The sequence below is a fragment of the Periplaneta americana genome, chromosome 9 (assembly GCF_040183065.1).
Source record: "Periplaneta americana isolate PAMFEO1 chromosome 9, P.americana_PAMFEO1_priV1, whole genome shotgun sequence".
NCBI classification, from domain to species: Eukaryota; Metazoa; Arthropoda; class Insecta; order Blattodea; family Blattidae; genus Periplaneta; species Periplaneta americana.
The window spans coordinates 117,243,649-117,270,103 of record NC_091125.1 but is presented as its reverse complement, the minus strand read 5'-3'; the positions used below and the strand labels follow the sequence as shown (position 1 = coordinate 117,270,103).

At 36.9% G+C, this 26,455-nt stretch overlaps 1 protein-coding gene across 4 annotated transcripts in view; it reads right to left on the bottom strand.

Moving 5' to 3' along the window:
- Window positions 1-26,455, bottom strand: part of LOC138706411 (kinesin-like protein CG14535) — a 572,747-nt gene that overhangs the window by 51,916 nt on the left and 494,376 nt on the right. For all 4 annotated transcript variants that reach the window (XM_069835685.1, XM_069835681.1, XM_069835683.1 and 1 more), the window contains exon 4: window positions 19,869-20,114. In XM_069835685.1, coding sequence (XP_069691786.1) covers window positions 19,869-20,114 — 246 coding nt within the window. The remainder of the gene's footprint in view (window positions 1-19,868; window positions 20,115-26,455) is intronic.

Sequence of the window (26,455 nt, the reverse complement as noted above, 5' to 3'; positions counted from 1 at the left end):
GAAAATTTTGTACATAAATATCAACGCAAAACGTTATATATTAATCGCTTACAATTTTTAAGAAAATGTAACTAATTAATACAAAATTCTAAATCCAGTTAACTACAGTTACTGCTATGGCTGCCTAGAGTAGCTACAGCGAGCAGGGAACTTAGCTTTACCAAAGTTTATGACATTAATTCACGTACCTACATATTTATGTGACTTGTAATAAATATATATTTTTGGTACTTTAAATCAAAAGAAGAATTTCTTTTGGAAAACATTAATTTCCAATAAATTCGTGCTAAAAGAAAAAAAAAATTCGCGTTATTTCGCGAGATTAAACTTTTGATATCTTGACCTGGAAGGGCTTGAAACATAATTGTTTCACTTTTATCAGCTGAAAACCCGTATTTCGCGAATCCGTGTTTTGAGAAAACTACAGTAGGTAGGATTATCTCTAGTTATAAGCGATTCTGAAAACGTGTATTTCCACGAAAAGTTCTAATTATATCTTTTGCAAAATCACAGCACACTCTCTCTCTCTCTCTCTCTCTCTCTCTCTCTCTCTCTCTCGAGTTTTGTACAAATTATAAAATAAAAAACTAACCCAAGGATCATCTTCGTCATTGCATGCTATGATGTTTCTAACATTTAAAGAACGATAAACTAAGAATCCTGTTACTTTTGTGACAACATAAAATGTTTTACGAGAAGAAGTATAAAACAAAGGAACTAGCCAACAGAAGCACTCAAACTGAAACGTTTGAACGATCATAAAATCTCTTGAAACGTTATGAGACTGAAGGAATTAAGTACAGTATCTAACTCGTTTGGCTACCATTACTGTAAAGTAGGAAGTAAACGGCAGAGTTCGTTGTGAGAACATCCATCACTGTCAAAAGCAAAAATGTGTTCCAGACTCAGTCTTTTGCAGGAAAGCTTGTGGTAATATTTTTTTAGGGGAGGGGGGAATATGAATGGTCAAATTTTGATTCATTTCAGATCTGAAGGAAGAAGTAAATAGTAACAGATATTGGTGAAATATTGCGAAAACTAAAGCCGATGGCGTGGGAAGCTTCCAAAAGATATGATTTTTTTTCCAAGATAATGGTTGATCTCCCATGGCTAACAAAACAAGTGTATTCAAGATCTTCAACCATTCATCATGTAGTCTCGACTTAGCGGGAATTGATTCCCACCTTTTTAGTACCTATATTGAAAGATGGAGGTAGAAGTTTCATTTAGATAAGAATACAAGAGTGGTCTGCGAAAAAATTCTTCCAGGACGGAATTCAGAAGCTCATTAAGAGGTGGACTAAGTGCGTAGAAATTAGAAGGGCTGTGCGGGTAAATTACATAACGAGATCCCAACCCTATAAATATGTATTATATAAGAATGACGTCTGAAATGATTCTTTATCTTTTGACTTTTTTCATGTAACATAAAATAATGGCAAAGTAACAACGTCTGAAATGATTCTTAATCTTTTGACTTTCTTTTTCACTTAACATAAAATAATGGTAAATTCTTTTAACTCCATTAAAATACAAAATTCTTTTTATTTACTTGCATGTTCCTATTTCCTATTTTCTAACAAATGTGTATGATACATGTTCTGGGGCATTATTATGACATAGGTATATACATACAGGGTGTTAAAATGACGTTTACAACATTTCAGGGATGATAGAGGAGGTAAAAACAAACATCTGTTTTAAGTGACAAAACTTTAGGAGATGCGCCGTTTTGCCGCTAGATGGCCTGAAGGATAGATGACTTGACTTCCGTCACAACACACACTGATTAGTTCTGTTTGTGCACGACCATCTTGTAGGGCCTTATCTGTTGCCTAACAGTCTCCGTGGTGGTAATTATTTTGTTTTTCTACGCGACGCCCTACCAGAACTTTTAGAAAATATATCATTGAACATCAGAGAATGAATATGGTTTCAGCATGACGGTGCCCCTCCACACTTTGATCATCGTGTCAGGAACTTATATTCATATTTTATATGGTAATAGAATGCAATTCTATAGGAGTAAATTGATTACTAAGGCTTAAAGAAATTTAATCTTTATTTATAACTTTGAAGGATATTAGTTTACAGTTAACTTAAAGCCTACATTCTCCGATCGTTGGATTGGCAGGGGTGGGCCGGTACAGTGGCCTCCTCGATCACCGGACCTAACCCCACTGGATTTCTTTTTGTGGGGAGACGTGAAACGTTTTGTGTATGAGACATCGATCGATACGGCAGAAGACTTAGTTGCTCGCGTTGTTAAAGCTGCACATGTTATTAGAGAAAATGTTGGCCTTTTTGAGCGTTGCAGACACTCCATAATACGAAGGTACCAGTTGTGCAATGCCTTCAATGAACGGCAGTTTGAACACCACCTCTAAAACGACAATTGGTATTGTTCTTTACGGACTATACTAACACTTACGTACACAATAAACGGCGCATCTGCCAAAGTTCTGTCACTTACAAAAGATATTTGTTTTTACCTCCTCTATTATCCCTGAAACGTTGTAAACGTTATTTTTTAACACTCAGTATACAAAATATAATCATTTTTCAAGTAACTATGTTTTTATTGGAGCTACAAATGAGGAAAATATCACATTTCATGTGCAATAGGAAACAGTGACGTTATTTCTTCCTGTACTGTAGTAGGTGTTGTCATAAGAAGATAGTAGGGGATGCGAAGGATCTCTGTAATTGCGTGGAACGATTAAGTGGTTGGTGGTTGTTTGATTTCAAATAATCATAGGCCACCAATTGATAAGAATCATTTTAACATAATCTTAAAACAAAGGACTTTGACTTCCCATGAATATCGTAACCAACGCAAGAAAATAAATGCAGCATTTGCTTCTCAAGCCACTATCACTAGTCATATCATGCATGTAATAATATTCAAATTTCATTTATTTTTCCAATAATATGCTGCGGGTTGCATCGGCCCGATTCCACTGAGAAACAATTATACATTGTGGGTTGCATCGACGTGCTCTCGCTAAGGAGATGGAAGCGTTTAGAGCAGCGGTGACCAAACTGGGTATCGTGATTACATCGTGTAATCAAAGACATTCATATTGGTAAGGGGAGTTTCCTGTACATTGCGCTTTGTCTCGCTCACGTACTGACGGTAAGCAGCGTCGGTACCATGTAGCTGTACAAACCCTCTGTCTCTAGCAGGAACAGAAGGTTTCGTACAGAATGGGAAGAGGAATTTATTCGCCGTTCTGTCGGAGAAAATGTAATATGTTGCTTTGCTCAACGGTTCAATTAGTATTAGTATATAGAAGCTACATTACAAGGCATTACGCTGAATACACAGCATAACACTTATTATTATTATTATTATTATTATTATTATTATTATTATTATTATTATTATTATTATTATTATAATTATATTATTATTATTATTTATCAGCCAGTGTTACCACAATTCTTATTACGTGCCTGAATATAATAGACCTATATCTTCCTTGAAGGATAAAATAATTACTAGACTACGCTATATCTCCATTTTAATTTTCTTTAATCTTTTGATGATTGTCATCAGTTACTTACTAGTTATTGATTTAATAATAATAATAATAATAATAATAATAATAATAATAATAATAATAATAATAATAATAATAATAATATAGAGAAACTGATTGAATATTACGTGCTAGTTTAGTAATGAAACGAGCTATTAAACTCCAAGAACTGAAATCAACCGTAAATCATCGTCATGAAGAGAAAGATGATATAAATAAATTGTAAGGAAGTCAGCTATCTAGTGGCGAACGAAATAGCTCGTTCTCTTAAGCCTTCCAACGGAGGAGAATTTTTTAAAAGCGTAAATGATCAAGGTGGTTGAAATAATTTGTCCAATGAAAGTTATTAATTAATTTTGAAAAAACTGCGCTTTCTCGACTAAATATCCAGAAGAGAACTCAACAGATTTTTGATTGTGTTCATGAGGAATATTAAAAAAAATATATATTTTATTGGTTCTTGATGACATTACTGATACAGCAAAGCTTGCGATTTTTATTAGCGGGTTGATGAACTCAGTGTTAGTGCACGAACCACCACTGGTTGTAGTTTTCATGCCAAGTACCTCTCCCCCGTCTCTTTACTTCACAGACTGTCTCTCGCGTGTAATCACTGTCGTTCGAGTTTTGGTCACCGCTGGTTTAGAGTATTACAAAAATGGTAACGCGAATAGGTGCCCACATAAACGTTCTACGTTAAAAACTTATAAATTATTATGTCCAGCTTGACTAGTGATTCAACGTGGAACTCCTAAGCCATGCTCCTCCAAGTAGTAACTCTGAACACCTTCCTTCTCAAGTACCAACTCTACAGTATTTTTAATAATAGGCTATTAGCCTATACATGGCCTATACTTAAACCAGGCAGTTTATAAATGAAGTTAGATGTTTTATTTATTACGATTTTAAAATTCATTTTGTGTAGAATACGAAAAAGGAAAAGTTTAATTTTATTCAGTTGAACACTAAATTTCATTCAATGCCTTTTAAATGGAATTACAATTAAGTAAACTGCAAATAGGAATAGGCTATCACTAACATTGGCAACACTATAATAATTATTTACGATACTAATGTCGTAACGTTTCATTTTACAATACGAGTTTGATAACCAGTCGAGTATGAATAACTAGCAGACCTAATATGAAGTTACGACATGTGTATCGTACAAAGTTTTATCTACTTTGATAAAAAAATTAATATAAAATTAAATATTGTCTAAATGTAAAATTTTTATGGCCGGCTATATACATTTGCTTTTGTAGCTGATCGATTCAAGCAGAGGGCCTTGTACGAGAAATATTTGAAGAATGTTATTATCTTCGGTATTGTTACCGTGAATATTACGAATATGAGTGTTAATGATATTGAATTAGCAGCAAATGCTATTGATTTATTAATTCCAACAAAATTGCGACAGAGGTATGAAGAGGTCTATGAGAAGTTTGAGAAAAGAAAGGTAGAGAATGTTTCTGAAAAGGTTATGCTGGCATATTTTTCAGCGAAAAGTGAAAAGGAGAACTCAAGTTCTCTATGGGCTTATTATTCTATGCTGCGGTGTACGATCTCATTGAAGAAAAACGTGGACATCAGTAAGTACACACAATTGTTAGCTTTTTTAAAGCGGAAAAGTGAATTGTGAAAATTTACCATTAATGTGTATAACAAATAAAATTTTTATTTTACGATACTCAGTGCGGTAAAGTTCACTTTACGACACTCAATGCAGTAAAGGTGGTTATTACAATACTCGTTTCAATGTTGCTATTTTTCACTTTACGTTATCAAAGCGGATAAAGAACAGAACAGTCGCGAAACGCTTAAGACCCATAAGAAGACGACTATTCTACAGAAGACACGTGAGATATTAACTTTTTTTACGCTTTCTCATATTTGTCGAGCAGGTTTCCTCAGAGCACTTCGGTTTTCCACCGTATTCATCCCGCCATTTCTCGTTATCATCCTGTCATCGGCTTAGAATTGCCTTCCAGCAAGCTAGGCAAACATTACTGACATCGCACTGTGATCTGCATGGGAAGGGTCTCGCCTGCCATAAACCGCATCTGTACACAGCAGTTATGCCAAGCTGCTCCTTATCGCCCGCAACACGCCACTCATCAGAATGTCGTCAAGGAGTCGCTACAGCAGGTCCAGCAATATGCCTTCTCTTCCGCAGCTCTTCAGCAGTAAATTCTGGCTTTCAATTGTTGTTGGCACCCTTCTCCTCCCATGTAAGGCGGTGATATTATTGTGTGTGGCACTGGAAAGTCTTTAACAACAGTTTTCAACTCCGGAGGCAATAATATTACAATGCAGGAATCATGCAAGGCAACAAATCTGTGTGGCACGAACGAAGGTCTGCCGAAATTCCAATATCGGTTCTTTGGTGAGAAGCCAAAAGCCTAGCCAACAATGAATAGAGCATCATATATTTGATATCTCGTCTTAGTACAGTGGACTCTCCTAAGTTCGACAGAACAGAACTGAAAGTTCTGACCAATAAGGGTAGTGGGTATGGCAGGTGAAATGAATACAAATTATTATTGGTTATCCATCAACGAATACAGTACTGTACTTGCATTTCCTGCCAGCCCCGCTGCGCTTCTAGTACCACAGTGGGTTTCGACAGTTCCGTCTCACAAACGGCACAATTCTCAAATAGAAAAAGAAAAGTTCATTAATTTAAAATCAGTGATCAATATGGATTTCCTAATCAATAAAATATTCTGTTTTCCTTTAACAAAAGCATCACTACAAGACACAGGACCAATTTCCATTCAAATGGTAAATCCATTTCTTAGTGCCCGTTTAGGGGCGTGTCTAATTCTCCTACGTAAGCAGTCGAACTTGATTTCTGTCGAACTTAAGAGCTGCCACTATACTAGAATCTTCTTCTTCTTCTTCTTCTTCTTCTTCTTCTTCTTCTTCTTCTTCTTCCTCCTGTCAGGTATTGGGTCTATTGGCATGTTACGATCTCATACCACTATTTATTTGGTCTTCTAGATGACTTCCTTGCTATGAGTGAATCTTTTAACATTTGCCGAGATATTCTACGTCCCGCGCCGTAGCGTCGTGCTGTAAGGTACCATGCCTGGACTCGCGTTACGGAATGAGCGCTGGTTCGAGTCCTCACGGAGAAGGAATTTTTTCATGACGATTCTGCCAGTGTATGGTACCGGTGTCTAGACATCATACAAGATGGCCCAAAAGTCACCATCCATTAAAATTAAAAAAAAAAAAAGATCGCTTGGTAAAATGATACTTTAGTGTCATAATTAATTGATTGATTATAGGTGCACTCTAGTGTTTACATTAGTAACAGTAACAAATTGTCAGATGAAAATAAAAGGCGGGTAATTTGAAATCTATGGGAAGATTGAAAATATAATCTAAGTTCAATATTGGGTAGTGGCTTTTGGGCCACTCTGTATAGACAAATTTGGGGAGCTACGCTAGATAGCGAAATCCGGTTTCGAAAACCAGCTGTATCGGCTGGAAGATCATCGTGCTGACCATACATTATCTCCGTACTGGTTGGATGATAGTTCACCTCTGCCGGCTAGTCGGCCTATACATTTCATGGACCGTCGCGCCACGAAGGGATGGAGAGATTCTACTGAATTTCTAACGAATTAAGAAACATACAATATATATCACAGTTGTATGAACACTTTAAAAATGATGATTATTAAAATTGATAAAATTCAGACATGTTTCGGAGGCTGCCCCTCAGTGACATTACCACGACAGCTGGTTCAGGTGTTCGACCGCGATGTAGCGTGGCTTAATGGTGATTTAAATATGGATTCTAACGAATTATTTAATATAACACTTTCTTTATTTCATCTGTATATATTTGCATTACAGTTGGTTTTATGACGCTAAGGCATATCTCTTTAACTGTTTCTCAGTAATTAATCAAGATTGCATGTTTTTCATTGGACAGTCTCTTTCCTAGCTTTCTTTCCTTCAATTTCTTTTAATGCTTTCTCCTTTCGTTTCCTCCCCACATTCTGGCACACACTGTAGCTTCGACTTGCATTCAACATCATCCCACATTCGACGCTTGTATCGCGCCACCTAACAACACAGATAGTATGGCGTTATGCTCACATCATGTTGAGCTCACACGTCTGGTCTTCATGGCGTGCCGTGTGAATAGCACATACTTTCTCATTACATGTTTACACAGTATCGATTGAACAGTCAAACGAATTGTGAAGGGACGTCTGATGAGCTGCGGTTATAATGAAGTAGGGACAAGTTGCAACGGGAAAGACAATGGACTCAATGCCGATTTAATAAAATGTTTCAAGTTCAATCTATAAGATTTATCTATTTTGCAAATGTTTATTTGCTATAACATTGTATATAAAATATTAACGTTTTCGCCTTTTCGGCATCGTCAGATATTGTTAAGAACACGTAATCTAAACCTCGATTAAATTAAACATGTACATTGTAATATGCATGACAAATAGATTTTCATGAGTTTTATGTAGTATGTCTTATATATTGAACTTGAAACATTTTATTATATTAAATTAGATTTATCTGAAGACAAAATGAATTGTAAAATACTCAATGCTGATTGTTGGAAATACATTTTATGGAAGAATGCTCAAAATAATAAAATTAAGACAAACGTCCTTAAAAATATATAAATATTATTTTCGCTCATCGTTATTGTTTCCTGTGATCTACTGGTTGTCATATCTTGCATTAATTGCGAGGTTCGTGGATTTAGGCCCGATCGAGGTGGATGCATGGCTTCGTTCAGACGGGAAGTGGAGCTGAAGGTCCCGTATCGTAAAATAACTCTATCCGTCAGAGGGATTCAGGCACAATTTTTCGGCCATTTCTCACTCACATTGAATGTTTTTGTGCGATGGCAGCGTCCTTAACTTTGTCATTTGCTCCGACTCTGATGAGCAGTCGTGGCTCATAGATGTCGCTAGTGCCAAGAAGCGTAGACCAATTAGTTCGTCAGGGACTATCCAGAGTGCATCATAGGCAGTGAATATAAATTAACATTACACTCGTAAAGATTTATGGTGTATAGGGACCCTCGAATTTCGTTAATGGATTTTAGTGCGATTTTTTTAAGCAGGGAAGTTGCTCTTTTGATGTATGCAGTAAGATAAATAGTTGTAAATGTGTTTTATGTTCGCGAAGTTAAACAAAATTTAGCGAATCGCTTTCTTTCTACGAAATGTAGCACTTTTTTGCTTTTTGTAAGAAATTTTACGCTAAATAAGTTTTCTTTGTGCAATATTTTGCACGAAATATAACTTTCGAAGATTTTTTTAAAAAGTTTGTTTAATAGCATGATGAAGCCAGTCGCCATATTGGATTTTATTATGACTCAAATAGCATCATCATTAAACCAGTTCAACCAGTCGCCATATTGGATTAAAGTTACAATATATTTGCACGGGTCTAAACAGTTGTTAATTTTAAGATTACGCTAGAATTGTCAAGTTAGAGCTGGAGTGGTTGCGTTAGCCTAAGTGTGTAATTTCTTGTCTGATAACACTAGGATACATAGTAAATTGTTACAAGTGGGTGTTAGTTATTATAGTGTCTGTTTTGTCAATATATTTTACATTTTCATCATTTATTTAGTTTTAAGACTTTTTATTTACCACTAAAAATATTACGATGTTTAATCCGCTATGACCAACATTTTTATGCCGCTCTCTTCTTTTCTGGGTCCCTAACAATGCAGAATTGTTGGGTTGTCATAGGGGAACCAGCATATCCGGAATAATCCCTGTGTTGCCTGGACCATAAGCTTGACCAACACAAGTTGTCAATTCAGAGTAGATCGGAATTTGAACCAGGGTCCCTGGCTTATCAGTCCAGCGCGCTAACACTGAACTACCTGTATCGTGACGATTCAATTGAAATTTAAAGGCAGTAAAATGGGCTCATATCAATGGCTTGTCCCACGCTACATCGTAATTCTATTGTTTTTATCTTACAGTACACAGCAGCTGGCGCCAAACAAAAGGGGGGCTTCGACGTGTTAGTGTCTACTTTCTGCGCCTCCCGCTCCACTTACATACTCGAATTCCAGTTAAAATGTGTCTCATAATACGTCCAACGCAATTTACTTATTATATTTTCAGTTACTGTTGCACCTAGCTCATTATTTTTTCTCAGAAATTCCTTCATAGTTTTGCTTACTTATGTGTGTAAACTGTTAATGTCCAAATTAATGTGTTAAATATTTTTTAAATTTTAAATTCAACCAGACCTAGTTTATTTTGGTTTCGCATCCAGGTGGTGTGCAAGTTATAAAGTGAAACGTCTCTCGAAGAGTACTGATATTCAATGTTAGAAATAAATATTTTCTTTCGCAGAAAAAAAAATAATTTAGTGTCATAACGATGTCAATGGTGTGGGACAAAAAGAAGAATGATTGCGCATCAATTAAATTCTGCGTAACCCAATAATTTACTTCCGAAACAAAAAATTCTGTCGCTGCTAAACAGGCGACGTGTGCAAAGTTCACTAACAAGGGAACTGTTGATTACTCTAATTGGAAAAACCCCTTTAAATTGAGCAAATTCTTAGATTTTCACATAGCCACCGGGGTAGCTCAGTCGGCAGAGGCGCTTACCTACTGATCCGGAGCTGCGCCTAGGACGTGGGTTCAATTCCCGCTTTGACAAATTACCTAGTTGGAGTTTTCTTCTGAGGTTTTCCCCAACCGTAAGGCGAATGCCAGATAATCTATGGCGAATTCTCGGCCTCATTTCGCCAAATACCATCTCGCTATTCCATCGACAATAAATAACCTAGTGGTTGATATAGAGCCGTTAAATAACCAACTGAAAATATATGCACATCACACAGACAAATATTAAAAATAGATGCACATTATAAATAAGTAGGGAGTGTTCGACATGATATCATTGATAAGTAGATAGCTTACTTAAATGAATGTTTATCCCTATTTCGGATTATTTAATTTATTTAGGCCCAGTTGTACGAACAAGAAATAAAGTCCTGTTAAAATTAATTCTATAGTTATGCAATAAGTGCTTTATACGAACTCAAATAGTGTGTTATTCGAAGGATATCTTTTGAATAAGCTATGTCATGTTTCAGTCGCTGTTAAATTTTTTATCTAGAGAATAAAATTTAAAATGGCAGCAGCAGTACACATGAATCTCTGTCAGTGATGGTTAATTACCATATAATGTATTTTTGAGAGCGTGGAAACAAAAGAAAATAAGGCATAGACTTTATCTATTAACTGAGTTTGGCGATTAATTTCTGGCAAGATTCAGTCTAAAAAGGACACCGTTTAAAGCGTGCTGGAATTATGATGATTTGGAACATATGACAGGCAGGTAAAAATAGTTTACACGTTCATCATTCTAATAAATTGTAGTTTTTTTAAATAATTTAAATTATATGTTAAACAAATTCATATGGTAATATTATAATATCAGTATTACATTCTTCATTACTTACTTACTTACTTACTGGCTTTTAAGGAACCCGGAGGTTCATTGCCGCCCTCACATAAGCCCGCCATTGGTCCCTATCCTGAGCAAGATTAATCCAGTCTCTATCATCATATCCCACCTCCCTCAAATCCATTTTAATATTATCTTCCCACCTATGTCTCGGCCTCCCCAAAGGTCTTTTCCCCTCTGGCCTCCCAACTAACACTCTATATGCATTTCTGGATTCGCCAATACGTGCTACATGCCCTGCCCATCTCAAAAGTCTGTATTTAATGTTCCTAATTATGTGAGGTGAAGGATATAATGCGTACAGCTCTGCGTTGTGTAACTTCCTCCATTCTCCTGTAACTTCATCCCTTTTAGCCCCAAATATTTTCCTAAGAACCTTATTCTCAAAAACCCTCAATCTCTGTTCCTCTCTCAAAGTGAGAGTCCAAGTTTCACAACCATACAGAACAACCTGTAATATAACTGTTTTATAAATTCTAACTTTCAGATTTTTTGACAGCAGACTGGATGACAAAAGCTCCTGAACCGAATAATAACAGGCATTTCCCATATTTATTCTGCGTTTAATTTCCTCCCGAGTGTCATTTATATTTGTTACTGTTGCTCCAAGATATATGAATTTTTCCACCTCTTCGAAGGATAAATCTCCAATTTTTATAGTTCCATTTCGTACAATATTCTGATCACGAGACATAATCATATACTTTGTCTTTTCGGGATTTACTTCCAACCCTATCTCTTTACTTGCTTCAAGTAGAATTTCCTCGTTTTCCCTAATCGTTTGAGGATTTTCTCCTAACATATTCACGTCATCCGCATAGACAAGAAGCTGATGTAACCCGTTCAATTCCAAACCCTCTCTGTTATCCTGAACTTTCCTAATGGCATATTCTAGAGCAAAGTTAAAAAGTAAAGGTGATAGTGCATCTCCCTGCTTTAGCCCGCAGTACGTTCTTCATTACTGTAAGTAATAACCTAGCTATAGACTCCGTGCTATTGCCTTTTTGTTTGGACGTTATGGCATCAGTTTTTTGTTTTCTAGCACGTTATTATAGTCGTTTGTATCTTCTGTCGTATAGTTTTGATTTCTAATTGATTTTGATTTACTCATTTCTTTATAATAAACTCTGTAGACGAAATAGTAATATGTTCAGAAAATATATTTCAACAATTACTAGTATTCTGAATATACTTTATAAACAAAACAATATATAAAATATTGTCACTCTCTGTTCCAATTCGGCTAACTATGGAATAGATAACCTTGGAATGGACGAACGTCATACAACACGATACTCCATTTATTCTATAGTTAGGCTAATCCACGGATAATTATTCCAAGACTTATTCCGCGATCGTACAACTGGGCCTTAAACATTAACTAGTCATATAGAATATTCAAATAGGCCTACTGCAAAATATATAACGCTAATTTACTACTGAGGTACGTATTATAGTGGTCTCGATCCGGATTTTTTCAACATAACTCTGAAAGGAAATATCGACAGCGATGTGCTGATTAGTTGGTGGAAGTAACCTCGGAATTACTCGGACAGAAATGTACGTTACGGTGTTTGCTCAATGTTACGGCATGCTTTCACATATATTTTTAGTTACTTTTTTTTTATAAATTTGATTTATTAGAGAGCTCTGACACGTTCCGAGAAATTTGTGTCGCACGTTTATTTACTAATGTAATTGCGAATCGCTTGATTAAAGGCGCTATTGTCGCTGAACACGGAGTAACTTCATAGCAGGAGACTAATTATGAACTTAGTTCACCATAACAATGCAGCATATATGATTACACGCAAAATTAAATTTTTGTGTACCTATACAATTAAGTGAAAGCACAATCAGAACAATCCGAGAGTACATTCTTTGGCGAGAGAGGTGCAAGGGACACTATACTTCGTTCCACAATGTCTGACAGGAGAAATAAACTTTGCCTGTAGAAGAGGAGAAAAGTACACCAGTCCCTGTCTGAAAGTTTGTATTATTGTGTATGACATTTGAAAACACGCTCAGTCCATAGGCAATAGATTAGAAAACTATCCTAGTTCTTGGTGCATGCGCAGAACGGGACTTTAAAGAATGTTCGCATATGATTGCTACTCTATTATACAAGCAAAGAAACAAATATGGACAGGACAATTTTCTTATTAAATACATGAGAATAAATTACCCAAAACGCAATAGAAAAGGAAAGAGAACTCAACGAGGTACAGATCTGTACAAATTAAGTATTGTATTTTTACAAAAGATAAGGCATCAGTTCAAGACTGTGCAAAAGCTTTCCGTCTATAACTTGTGTTTCTAAGGCCAGACTAGCTCGACTGACTAGATCACTAAGGAAAGAGAAGTATTCAGTCATAAAGATAGACGTGGGAGAACGGATAAGACAAGGTTTATAAAACATACAAAAATTATTGAACATATCATGAACCATATATCTCAATATAATGCCGTGAAAGTCATTACGTACTTAACAAATCTGTAAGGCATTACTTACAACAAGATTTGAACATTAAAAAAGATGAAGTAGGTCTATCACTGGAAGTCTAAAAAAATTAACAGATGCTCATTCATACTAGTAGAGTCAAAAAGTAACCGAACATATGTAGATATCTTTGCTACAGATGACATGTAACCATTTACACAACACCACCTTCAAAGTACGCCTCCTGGGCGTCCATACCACTGCAGCTCATCTTCGGTCACTTCCCGCAGAGCGCGCGTAGCATGAATTTTCACCTCTTCGGCTGACGCAAACCGCCATCCCTTGAGTAGGGATTTTACCTTTGGAAATAATTAGAAATCTGCTGGAGCGAAATCTGGAGAACATGGTGGCTGTGGATGACAGGCATTTTGTGTTGTGCGAGGAATTCGCTAACCAAGAGCGACCCATGTCCTGGGATATTGTCATGATTGTCCTTGCCACAAATTGGGTCTTTTTCGTCGAACTAAATCACGAGGACGTCGAAGAATTGTAACATACGTCTCCTTACTGACAATTCGACCATCAGGAATAAACTCGAAATGTACAATACCATGGATATCGAAGATACTTCAAGCATTACTTTCCCCTTTGATCGATCGGCGCACTAAGAGCGTATTCCGAATCTCAGCGCTGAGCAATCTGATGGCATCACGGTGTTCCGAATTTCACCGCTGGAGTCACTGATGCTCCACCGGTGTCGCACCGGTGCCACCAGCTTCCAGAAGTGGTGGCAGTCTCCATCAGCCGCCATCAGTGAATCTGATTGGTTCTTGTATAGGGCGGGAATTAGCAGACGAATGACATCGTGCATTGTTGTGTCATGGCGGTGTGTTCTTCTGTATTGTTTGTAATGAGCACAACGTAAAAACAATATGTTAATGGCTTATGAGCAAACATGTCAACGGACCCGTTATTACTACCGGTTCAAGAAATAACTTGTTTATGCTATCTTTTCTTTGAACGAGATGGCAGTACGAAAATTTCGCAAAATTTTGCTAGCGTAGCACAGACAACAACTTATACAGTCGCCATGACAGCCATCGATCCTTCCAGCAGTTTTGTTCCTTATTTCGCTGCAACGTGACGTCATTGATGCCACCGGACCGATGAGATTCGGAATACGCTGTAAGTCTATACGCCTTTAGTGTAGGCTACATACCACTTGGACAAGGCAGAGAAGTTGCCTAAAGAGCATGGCGTTGTCACTCGAAGTTCGGGGTACTTTCTGACTCTACTGGTATAATTTAGGCTTTAGAAATCCCCGTTTTTATGTATGTTCCTATTGTGAAGAACAGAACATAAAATTTCAGTTAGCGAATCTAGAAAAAGATAAAAAAGATATGATTGCAAAGTCAAGAGCTAAGAAATTCTACATTCATCTCAGAAGTGACCGACCAGAATCAGTCACGGTAGTATTTGACTGTTAACAGAATCAACCACTTTCGGAAATATCTGTGATGATGTGGTTTACAGCAGGCAGGTTTGGTTGTATAGCCTTACTTGCATGGAATATCACGGCTCAAAGGAAGAAAAGATAGAAGAGAACATAACATTTAATACCTGGTTAGAAACTCGGCATTCCAGGGGTTCAAACGAAGTTGCTTCCGCATCCATCCTTTACCTTCAGAACTTGCTAATCCCTTGTTCCACATGATATAAACCAGATTCGACTATTTACTGATGAAGTACTGCAGCTTCCCAAAATAAAAATTACATAGTTCTTGCTTCATTATGTGGTTACATGGCTACGAAGACAAAATGGAAGAAACTGGAACTCTTCTTTCCGATAAGAGCCCATAGTTACATGCCCCGGATAGAGTATTTGGACATGAGAAGAAAGGAATGAGACTTTAGTGGCATCTGAAGCCTACTACAAAGTGTTGCAGATTCATGGAGCTGTACTTATAGGTGGATCTGACTGTAAGGTTAAAGATTACAAATCAATGTCAAAAATACCTTAACTCAGTACTTCCTTTCAAGATATTACAGCAGGAAGTGATCACTTATGAAAGAAACAAATTTATCAGAAGTAAGATTAGTGTTCGAAATCGATATGATTGGGATGAAACCATTCGTTGTAGTGTACTGAAAAGAGGGATAATGTGGGCGATATTTTTACAAGAAGTGCATGTAATCAAATCGTCCAGTCAAGTCTCTTCAGAGAAAGCGAAAAATATTCAAAAGCTTCGGAAGTACTTTTTGGTACTGAAGCACAAGAATTCTACAGAATTATTACTGCATTTTACATACTGTAATAAAACGCAGACCGATTCAGTATATTATTATCCAGATGAGTCAGTGGAATAAACACTTTCTATGAATATTTATTTTAGTAGGTTATTTTACGACGCTTTATCAACATCTCAAGTTATTTAGCGTCTGAATGAGATGAAGGTGATAATGCCGGTGAAATGAGTCCGGGGTTCAGCACCGAAAGTTACTCAGCATTTGCTCATATTGGATTGAGGGAAAACCCGGAAAAAAACTCAACCAGGTAACTTGCCCCGACCGGAAATCGAACATAAGCCATCTGGTTTCGAGGCCAGATGCGCTAACCTTTACTCCACAGGTGTGGACTTCTATGAATATGGTACTCTATGACAGTATTATAAGTAAGTAAGTAAGGAAGTACATAAATAAATATGTTAAATAGTTGCATTCACAAAATTATTCATTTTGTTTGTCAAATTGAAGGCACTGACCGTATACTGAATTTTTCATATATTAACATTAAAAAAAACTACAGTAGTCTAGTATTATTTTCTATAAATAAAGAAGTGCATTTAAAAACACGCTTAGTCCAAGGATTTAGCCATATTTGATGAATACCCAAATATTTAGTCATGTGATATTCAAATATTCATAATGCACGATTTCAGTTATTTGTCTAGAAATACTCGTACATAAATATATAAGATAATATATTTTCTATTTAAAAATCGAAATAATGACCATACATATGTGCATTTATTTTTCTCTTCTCCTGTAAAATCATAAAAGTGGACTTAACTCGTTTTTGGATTATACTCTCCAATACATATGGGAACGTTAAGAAATCAATGCACGTTCTTGCCACACAATCTGTGCAGGCCAGCCGTGTAATTGATTGAACTGTTAGTGGGTGATAATAATTACTGTATTCTATAGAAATTATATCGTTCATTTGAATCCGGTAACGGATATTTATAGAGTAGGCCTAATTGCTGTTCTTTAACTTTCAAAGAAACGGGAGTAACCTTAAATATCCTGTCTCAGCTCTCCAAATACCATCTCATTAAGCTACCGGCGTATCTCAGGCGGTAGCTCGTTTGCCTGCTGATTCTGAGTTGCGATCGGGCGTAGGTTCGATTCCCGCTTGAGTTGATTACCTAATTGTTTTTTTCCCAAGGTTTTCCCAACCGTATGGCGAATGTCAGATAATCTATGGCGAATTCTATGCATCATCCAGACAAAATACCATCTCGACGCTAAATAACCTTGTAGTTGATACAGCATCATTAAATAACCCAGTAAAAAAATCTCACTGCCACCAATTCCATTAACACTAAATAATATCGCAATTAAACAGCCGATTGAAAACAAGACGCCGTCACTGAATTCTGTCCATGTAACGCCACTGCAAACTGTTCATCATAGGAACGGCAATGAAATTAATTAGAGCCATACTATGTAAACAAAGCGCGGTTGTCAATTTAGCGCAGCAGCGTTGCTAATTTGCCGCAGTCTCGATAAAAGCGAGACAAGACGAGAATTTAAACGCATGGAGCGCAGTGAACCAGGAAACGAAGCCGTGGCCCGTGGATCGGGTTCAGGCTTCACTCTGCATTGAGGCGCGCTCCGTGGATGAATGCTCATCTAGTATTGAGTGTTGCCTGCCTGCCCCTAACGAAACCAATTTGCACCGCGGTCCCTGATCCCTATGTGGGCTCCTCCGCTTGCGTGAGTTAAAAATTCACATCATCGGTCCACCCTCAACTTATTCACCACGAATTGCGATCCCTACCTTCGAGTGAAATAGACAGGGAGAAAAGTCAAGTGTTTCTAAGGGAACACCATCAATCTGACAGGTGCACATTATATTATAATATAATATAATATAATATAATATAATATAATATAATATAATATAATATAATATAATATAATATAATATAATATAATATAATATAATACACAACACAGAACTGCGCGCATTGTATTCTTCACCTGACATAATTAGGAACATTAAATACAGACGTTTGAGATGGGCAGGACATGTAGCACGTATGGACGAATCCAGAAATGCATATAGAGTGTTAGTTGGGAGGCCGGAGGGAAAAAGACTTTTAGGGAGGCCGAGACGTAGATGGGAAGATAATATTAAAATGGATTTGAGGGAGGTGGGATATGATGATAGAGAATGGATTAATCTTGCTCAGGATAGGGACCAATGGCGGACTTATGTGAGGGCGGCAATGAACCTCCGGGTTCCTTAAAAGCCAGTAAGTAAGTATAATATAATATAATATAATATAATATAATATAATATAATATAATATAATATAATATAATATAATATAATATAATATAATATAATATATATAAATCAGTTTCTACCTGAAGTTTAAGGACATCCATTCAAAATAGATGTTTCATTCCTGTCCTTTTACTTACGTGAAACCTGATTTTTATACAAGGACCAAGTGCCTGTGAAAAATGAAGTTTGATTTTTTTTTTTACTGCAAACCCAATCTCTATATCTTTCAAACTGTGGATTATATAACAATTTTTCTGTTATGAAAACTTATTGAAAAATTATATTTTCATAGGAAAAAAAAATTAATTACTCCAGAATGGATGTACTTATATCAATGAATTTTGGAATAGAGTTACATATTATCTCAAGTCATTCTTCCAAATTACAATAATCTGTCACTTCATGTTCATAATCACTGAATTTCGACCCATTTTCACTTTTTTCAAGGAATAGATCTAACCTTTCCACACTTGCAACAAACTCCACAACTGTTTACTAAAAATGGAGGGAATAGGCTGATTGACAAGTTTTTACCAACTCCCAATGTTATGATGTAAGTGGCAGTGGCGGTTCCTGATCAATTTGCCTCGAATTTCAAACTTAGGAGAATTTTATAAACTGGCAATTTTTCCTAAATAAAAGAAAGAAAATATCTGGATTGCAATGCGTGAACGAACTGTCACAAATTTTGAAAATAAAAAAGTGATAATTGCACAAGAAACAATTCAGATAAGTCTAACTCTATCCAAAAATTAATTGATCTAAGTACACTCACTCTGGAGTAATTAATTTATTCCTACAAAGATTGCAATTTTTCCGTAAATTTTCATAACAGAAACATTGTTATGTAATCCACCCACTGTTTGGAAGATAGAATGAAATTGGGTTTGCAGCAAAAAATTCATTTTTCACAGGAATTTGATCTCTGTATAAACGCAAGGGGCTTTGACATGTGTTGAAGATAAAAGTGAAACATCTCTTCTGAAGGGGTGTCCTTAAACTTATGGTAGAAGCTGTAGTAAACAACGGTACACGTACTGTATTACACTGTAGCGAGTTTAGATTCACTTCCGGTAGGAAAATAGAACTGCATCTATTTTCTTCAGAGCCGTCTTGGTAACTGAGTTGGCAGAGCTCTAACTTAAGATAACTGCGGTCCAGAGTTCAAATTTTGGCAATGGCGGGGAATTGTATTTTTAATGGACAAAACCAAGGTTGTGGATTCTCCTGTTCTTCCCTGATCGTTCCACCAACATTCTCCACAATCTCCCTTTCATTATCACCTCCGTCTAGGAAAATACGGAATCTCTCGTGTTTACGTGACGCCGAATCCGCCTTTCGCCGAAATGGATGTTTCTCACGGTTTATCCAATGAATGATATATGGCAGTGGAGGTGGATTCTAAACGACTCAGCGTAGTTGTGACGGATGGTGAGACCGGCTTAACCGGGCAGCACAGTCGGACGCAACTCATTCCCTGAGTGCACAGAAAGCCTATTTGGGATGAAGTGATTAGGAACGCTCTATAGCCCGACCGATAAGCATCTTTGCACTTCTATACCTCTGTTCCTCTCGCATGAACTGGTTGTAAGAATAAGAGTAAAGGGTTGGGTTAGGCCTAAGTATTAATTGCATTTCACCGTGTCATTGATAAATTTTTGATATGCACCGTTTTGAGTTTCCTAGTTAGGAGTCGATTTAATAGACGGTCAGAATCATCCTGGGGCGTGGAGCATAATAGAGTAAAAAGATGCATTCTGACATATCCTCGACACTGGATAATTGCTTATATCTTGTCAGTACTGACAACGCTTGTGTACCTGGGAGTCGTCCTGCGTGAAGATAGCATCGAATGCGAACATCTTGGGAGCGGCGACGCCGACGCGCCGGTCTTCGGGAGCTGCCGTGCCCCCGCAGGCCGCGGGGTCGAAGAGCGTCACCTGCTTCTTGCGGCTGTCCACGCTGAAGAAGGACGCCGGCGCCGGGGCAGGAGCGTCGGGTGTGGAGGCGGTTGCGGACGCCGCTCCGGCGCCGCTTGGTCCACACACCCTCAGCATCACTTTAACCTGCGCAGAGAACACACAGTGAGCCATCCACCTTACAAATTCATTTAGCAAAGACAAAATCAGGCCTGAAATTTAGTCAGGTTTGGACAATTCAATAAAGGTTTTAAAAACCGAATCAGAAGAATTTAAGTTAATTAGTTGCCACATAAGTAGAGTCCTGTGTTTGGTTATTTCGAATACAAGTTAGGTGTACGTCGATCATACTAGCTTCGCGGAGAGCAATTTGCGAGTCAAGAGTTCACCCTGCACGATCCGGAATAGTACAGTCTTAGAAAAAAGTTTTGTCGCACAGATACTTTGTAAGTCCCAGCAAGGAGGCAGTGCGCATGATCAAAGGACGAACAATCTGGTTCATAAGAGAAGGACTAGTTGAGGTAATAAAATTGATTCTGTTTCGTTGTGTGTCTGATCATGCGCACTGCCTTCTTTCTGAGATTTATAAAGTAGTATATATTATTTTAATGTACCGAAGTACATATTATGATTCCATGCAGATATTCTGCATCATCGTTCGATGAAAGAGTAATGGAACGGAGAAAAATTCTCTCCGGCACCGGAATTTGAACCCGGGTTTTCAGCTCTACGTGCTGATGCTTTATCCACTAAGCCACACTGGATACCTATCCCGGTGTCGGATTGAATCCTCTCAGTTTAAGTTTCACCTCTTGGGTTCCCTCTGGTGGCCGCCCTCTGCACTACGTCATAGATGTCTATGAACGTAGGAGTAAGTCCACACATGTGCGGAGGTGCACTCGTTATGAGTGACTGGTTGGCCGGGATCCGACGGAATAAGCGCCGTCTTAAATCACAAGTGATTTAAGCATATCATATATATTATTTTAATGTACAGAAGTACATATGATGTTTCCATGCAGATAAACTGAGAGGATTCGATCCAACACCGGGATGGGAATCCGGTGTGGCTTAGTGGATAAAGCATCAGCACGTAGAGCTGAAAACCCGGGTTCAAATCCCGGTGCCGGAGAGAATTTTTCTCCGTTCCATTACCCTCTCATCGAATTTATAAAGTAGGCCTATCTGTGCGAAAAAAAGCTTTTTTTCTAAGACTGTACAATATACCACTTGGATTTAATAACGATATAATTATTTAAAGTCACCTTATATGCAATAAAATATAATTTTTACCAAGGACAGATAAAACTAAAAAAAAAAATGTTAGGAGCTAACCCCTTTATTTTGACAAGTCAGCGCACTGATGCTAGGGACTGGATTAATCTTGCTCAGAATAGGGACCGATGGCGGACTTATGTGAGGGCGGCAATGGACCTTAGAGTTCTCTAAAAGCCATTTGTAAGTAAGTAAGAATGTGTGTGTCTATATATAGTCTATATTATAATTTTTGAAGTCCGAACCTCCTTAAATTTCGCTCACTACAGACTCAACGATGTCATGATTATTCTTCATCCGAACAGTTTTGAACCTGTACCTAGTTGATAGCTGCAAGATGCGTACAGCTGATAGCAGCGCTCGCAGGGGCCATAACTTGCATTGTCGAAAATAAACAGAGGGAAACGTGAAAACAAAAACCCTTTACGCTGCAAGTAATAAAACATGCAATAACCGCTAATGGATTAACTTTTTATACACGGTCAAGCATTGGGAGTAATAATAATAAAAATAAAACCGCCCTTTAATCCGCTCCCGTGTGCTTGTCTCGTTTCACATTAACCTTGATTATACCCGATTTCCGTTAAAAAAGGAACAAACAATATGAAAATGACAAATGACTGCGCCTCCCACAATGTTATTCCAATTTCACGGCAATTTAAGCCGCGGGATATATTGGCTTGCTAAATGTGACAACCCGGCCCGTAATAATCACACCTTGCAAATGTGGAAATGCTCTCACGCCGGCAATAAAACAGATGGAAAGCAAGGAGAGCGTGCACGCATGAAACAGAAAGATGAAGTGCAGCAAGAACCAACGTCCTGTGCACTGGCTCCAATTGTGTCTAATAGTAGCCTATAGTCTTTGGGCCGGTTTGCTTATGCCAGTGTTAGTGTTAGCATGATGTCATACCCTGTACCAGGAGTGCGTAATTATTTTACTTTTAGCGTTGAATAACTTTGTTAACTAGAATGAAACAGACAGACTTTGGTGTACCACTGACGTAACTCGGTCTTTGGATGCTAATAACTGAAGGGGAGAGGGTAGTTTTAAAATGGTGGAAAAACCTGTGAACTAAAATAAAAAAATTAAAAAAAATATATATTTTAAAATACACTTTGATGATGTTGAATTTTGTTAATATTATTGTATCCTCTTTTTACATTGATTGTATTATTTTATTTCTATTTCTATTGTTATAATTATATTCTGTAGCCTGATGTATTATTCTGTATTATATCGTCGTTGTTCCTGCAATAACTTCTATGTGCAAAATGTAACATTTTTCAGTAGGAAGAAAAAACATTATTTATTCATCCTATGGCAGCCGTACATAGGAGACTGTGAATTCTTACATTTTCGAAACAAAGAAATATAATTAGAAATAGGAGATTTTATTATTTGCTGTATCACTATTTAAGTTATTTAATAGGTAATAAATCTGAAAATCGATAAATATGTCACATAGGAGCTATTGCAGGAACAACGACGATATGTTCTGTCCTATATTATTATATAAATTTATATATAAAATATGATAGATAAATAAATAAATAAATACATAAATAAGTAAATAAATAAATTTATTCAACTGAAAAAAAAACTGAAAATGTATGAAAAGCATATAAAGTCTACATATAATTTAATGCGCATTTATGCTCTTTGTCAGCTGCTGCAACACGATTTTTAAAGTTCAGGGTTTTAAAGGAGATAGTATGGTCAAATGTGGTAGAAAAACAGCAAATAAAAAAATTGTTTTTATAATAATATTTGATATGTGAAAAATAAAGTAGGGCCTAAATCTATTAGGGTCGTTTAGAGACGTCTCGACACGCTAAGTAATAATGTTAATTTTGGGACCAATGTATGCGAATGTGATTTTAATTTTTTCCTCTAATATGTATGGATACTTTTTTCTGTATATTTCACAGATCTGGTACCAATGTGATCATTCTATATCATTGTATTTAAAAAAATACAAATTGATGCCGAAGTGTCAACTTCTCCCATAATGGGGGAGATTTCGACATAGCATAACAAACACAGGAAACACTTCAAAACCCAACATTTACATCACAAATTTTGCTCCTGAAATATACCTACATATTTTATAATACTCCCACTCGCGTTGGTCACATGCGAATTTTTTATCGGTGCCATTTTCCACACATGCCTTGTGCAATCATTTTGCTATTCTCCAACACACTGAACACAAAGTTCTCTAACATTGTAATCGTAGTAATACCCACTACACGCGACACAATAGTTTTCTTTTATTTGGATTATCTAGATTGTTTGATGAACTAGCTCTCTACCAGTACACGACGAGCATTACATGGCTTCCTTCTATGGGAAAGATTAACTTCTTTTTGCTGTTTAGTCGTATTCAGCTATGACCTATAGTTTTCAGACGTTATTACGTCTCAGTTTTCCAGTTTACTCTTTTGCCACCAGATGGAAGTGTTAGCAGAGGAACTGGCGACAGTTCTTGAAAGGAAGTATCAGTAGATGAGGAATTAGGCAAGCGTAAATATCCTTGTGGAGATGATGTCTGTGGGGTTCTTGGAAGTGGTCTTTTTCAACGCGAATTTCACATCAATTTTCGGCAAGAATAAGTTCGTTCTCAAACATGTTATCCTGCAGTACGTCAAGATGTCAATTCTGTTACGTCATTAATTGTTAATCCATATTGTTTTTAGAATCAAGACGAAGGATATGCCGATCTAATTGATATTCCATGTTCGTATCGAGACATGCCTTTTCCTGTATGTCCGATATCATTGCAAATTAATTATAAAATTTAATTACGGTTGGTTCTATGAAAAATGAGTAGTCTCGTACATGCAGGCAGTGTCATTGTCAGTATATTTGACGATTTCATTCACATTTAATATAACTTAAAAATGTATTTAAATAGTATACATAATTGGAACGAACCACATCCATTTCTTGAAATTCACGAACCTAAACGCAGTTTCGGTCAGCTCCGGTTCATTTCGAGCCTTGCTATTATGATTAATGAAGAAATCTGCTACAGATTTCGAGAGACCAAATGCAACACGTGTGAGAAGAGTATCGAATTACTCCATGACAACAGCACGCGGATTACTGTGACTGACTGAAAGATTGACTCAATCAGACATTGAGCTGACTGTCTGTAAGAATGATTGAATGACTAATTGAACGACTAGTTGATTTACTATTAGAGCGACTGATAGAATGATAGACTGACTGAGAGAATTATTTATTGATTTACTGATTTGGTTATTAACTGTCCGAATTGTCTGAGGGAAGAGACAGTCAGCCAACCTGATTATTTTGATTTAAAGACGTGTGTTACGATGATGGAGAGACCTTCTGCAATTGGCTAAGACCACACTTCAAATCCAAACGGGTACAAGCAGAGCTCACGGTGGAGCCGGTACATGGATCTGCGAGTGTGAGGGTAACTCCAGCAGGCAGCTCGCTGCGAGTGGATGAAATATTAAGCCGTAATAAAATTGTGATGAGGACGAAGCGCGCTTCTACAGTAATAAAAATTAATAATGAAAAGCAAAGTTAAATTACAAGAAGATTATATAAACTGCTGACCAAGAAGAATGGCTGCATTTTATAGCCAACAGTGCTACCAACAGAGGAAATAGCTAACTAGAAATTAAGACCATAAAAACGGCATCAATTTTAACTGGCTTGTTATAAAAATGGCCTGGCAGTTCAGGTCTAGACTCAAAACTTTCCGTATGCTTCTTGAAGTTAAAGTAGCTAACAACGTATGCCTTCACAGTAAGAGACATTTAAATATTTCGATAACCGGCGATGTTAATCATTAGTTGCGCTCTGGAAAACATTAATAATTGTTGAGCGGATCTGATTGACATAACATGTTTGCACAAGGATTCACAAATATCCTTCTATGATACCATTTCAAGAGATGTCTGGAGGTCGACTAAACAATTTCTCTAGTTCAGCTATAAAATTCGCTCACTACGTATATTAAATAACATACAGCAATTTATTGTTACGGTAACTTGACGCATACAGATGATACTATTTTGCGGGATCCTTTAATTTCCAGGAAAACAGACTACAATAAAATTAATTCACAAGCTGAACACGATATATAGATAAGACAAATGCAAGTCATACTCGAAATTAAGACCATAACATCTCTTTTTACATTAATTCAAAGTTTTGTGCCCAAGGGCAGGTTTTTCGCTGCAAACCCAGCATTCTTCAATCTTCCCTATTTTCCACGTTCTTCCTAGTCTCCGCATAGGATTCACATATCATAACATTGTCTATTATCTGATACCTTCTTCTGTTGGACTCACACTCACTTCAAAATTTAACTTCAGAATGCAGTTTACACTTTAGTGCACATACTGGATGGACTCAATCTCACTTTGAGGATCATCTTCACTATGTATGCTGAGTTCCACAACTACTCATGGGTTCATTCAATTAGCTACCCTGCCCTCTGTTTACAAGATATTGAAACAAAACTAAGTAAGCAAGTATATTTTAAAACGGAGAATCGAATTAAACATTCTCCTGAAAAAGAATCTATAGACTATGGGCCCATTTTCCGGCTACTGCCTCAATTCTTTTCTCCTTGCAACTGGAATATAGGCAGGCGTTACACTTCAAAAACTGACTGATTTCAGATTGTATTTGATTACATACCATTCCTTGGCAGAGTCTATTCTAACTGAAGTTGTTTGGGTACAAATTTTTTTTCACTTGGTTATTTAACGGTTCTGTATCAACTATGAGGTTACTTAGCGTCGATGAGATTCGTGAGCGAGTATTCATACCATTCTAACCGATTTGTTTGGTTACAATTTCTTTTACTTGGTTATTTAATGATTCTGTATCAACTATGAGGTTATTTAATTGGCGAGGAAGAAGAGTGCTAAAAAGTGAGTGCAAGAAAGTCAGAGTTGGCAAATAGAGGAGAAAGTGTTAAGTGTAAGAAGATAGTGTAAGAGTGTAGTAAGATAGACATACAAACAATGAATAAAAGAAAATTAAAATTAAAGAACATTTGAACAAATGTGAAGTGGAAAAGAGAGAAATTTTAAGGGTAATTAAGTGCATTAGATATTTCATGTTTTTCAATGTTGTGCGTTGGAAGTAGTATCAGGGGTAATATAACTGTAGGAGTATTATGGAAATCAATTTATGGAAAGAGGTAATACATCAATCCAAGACT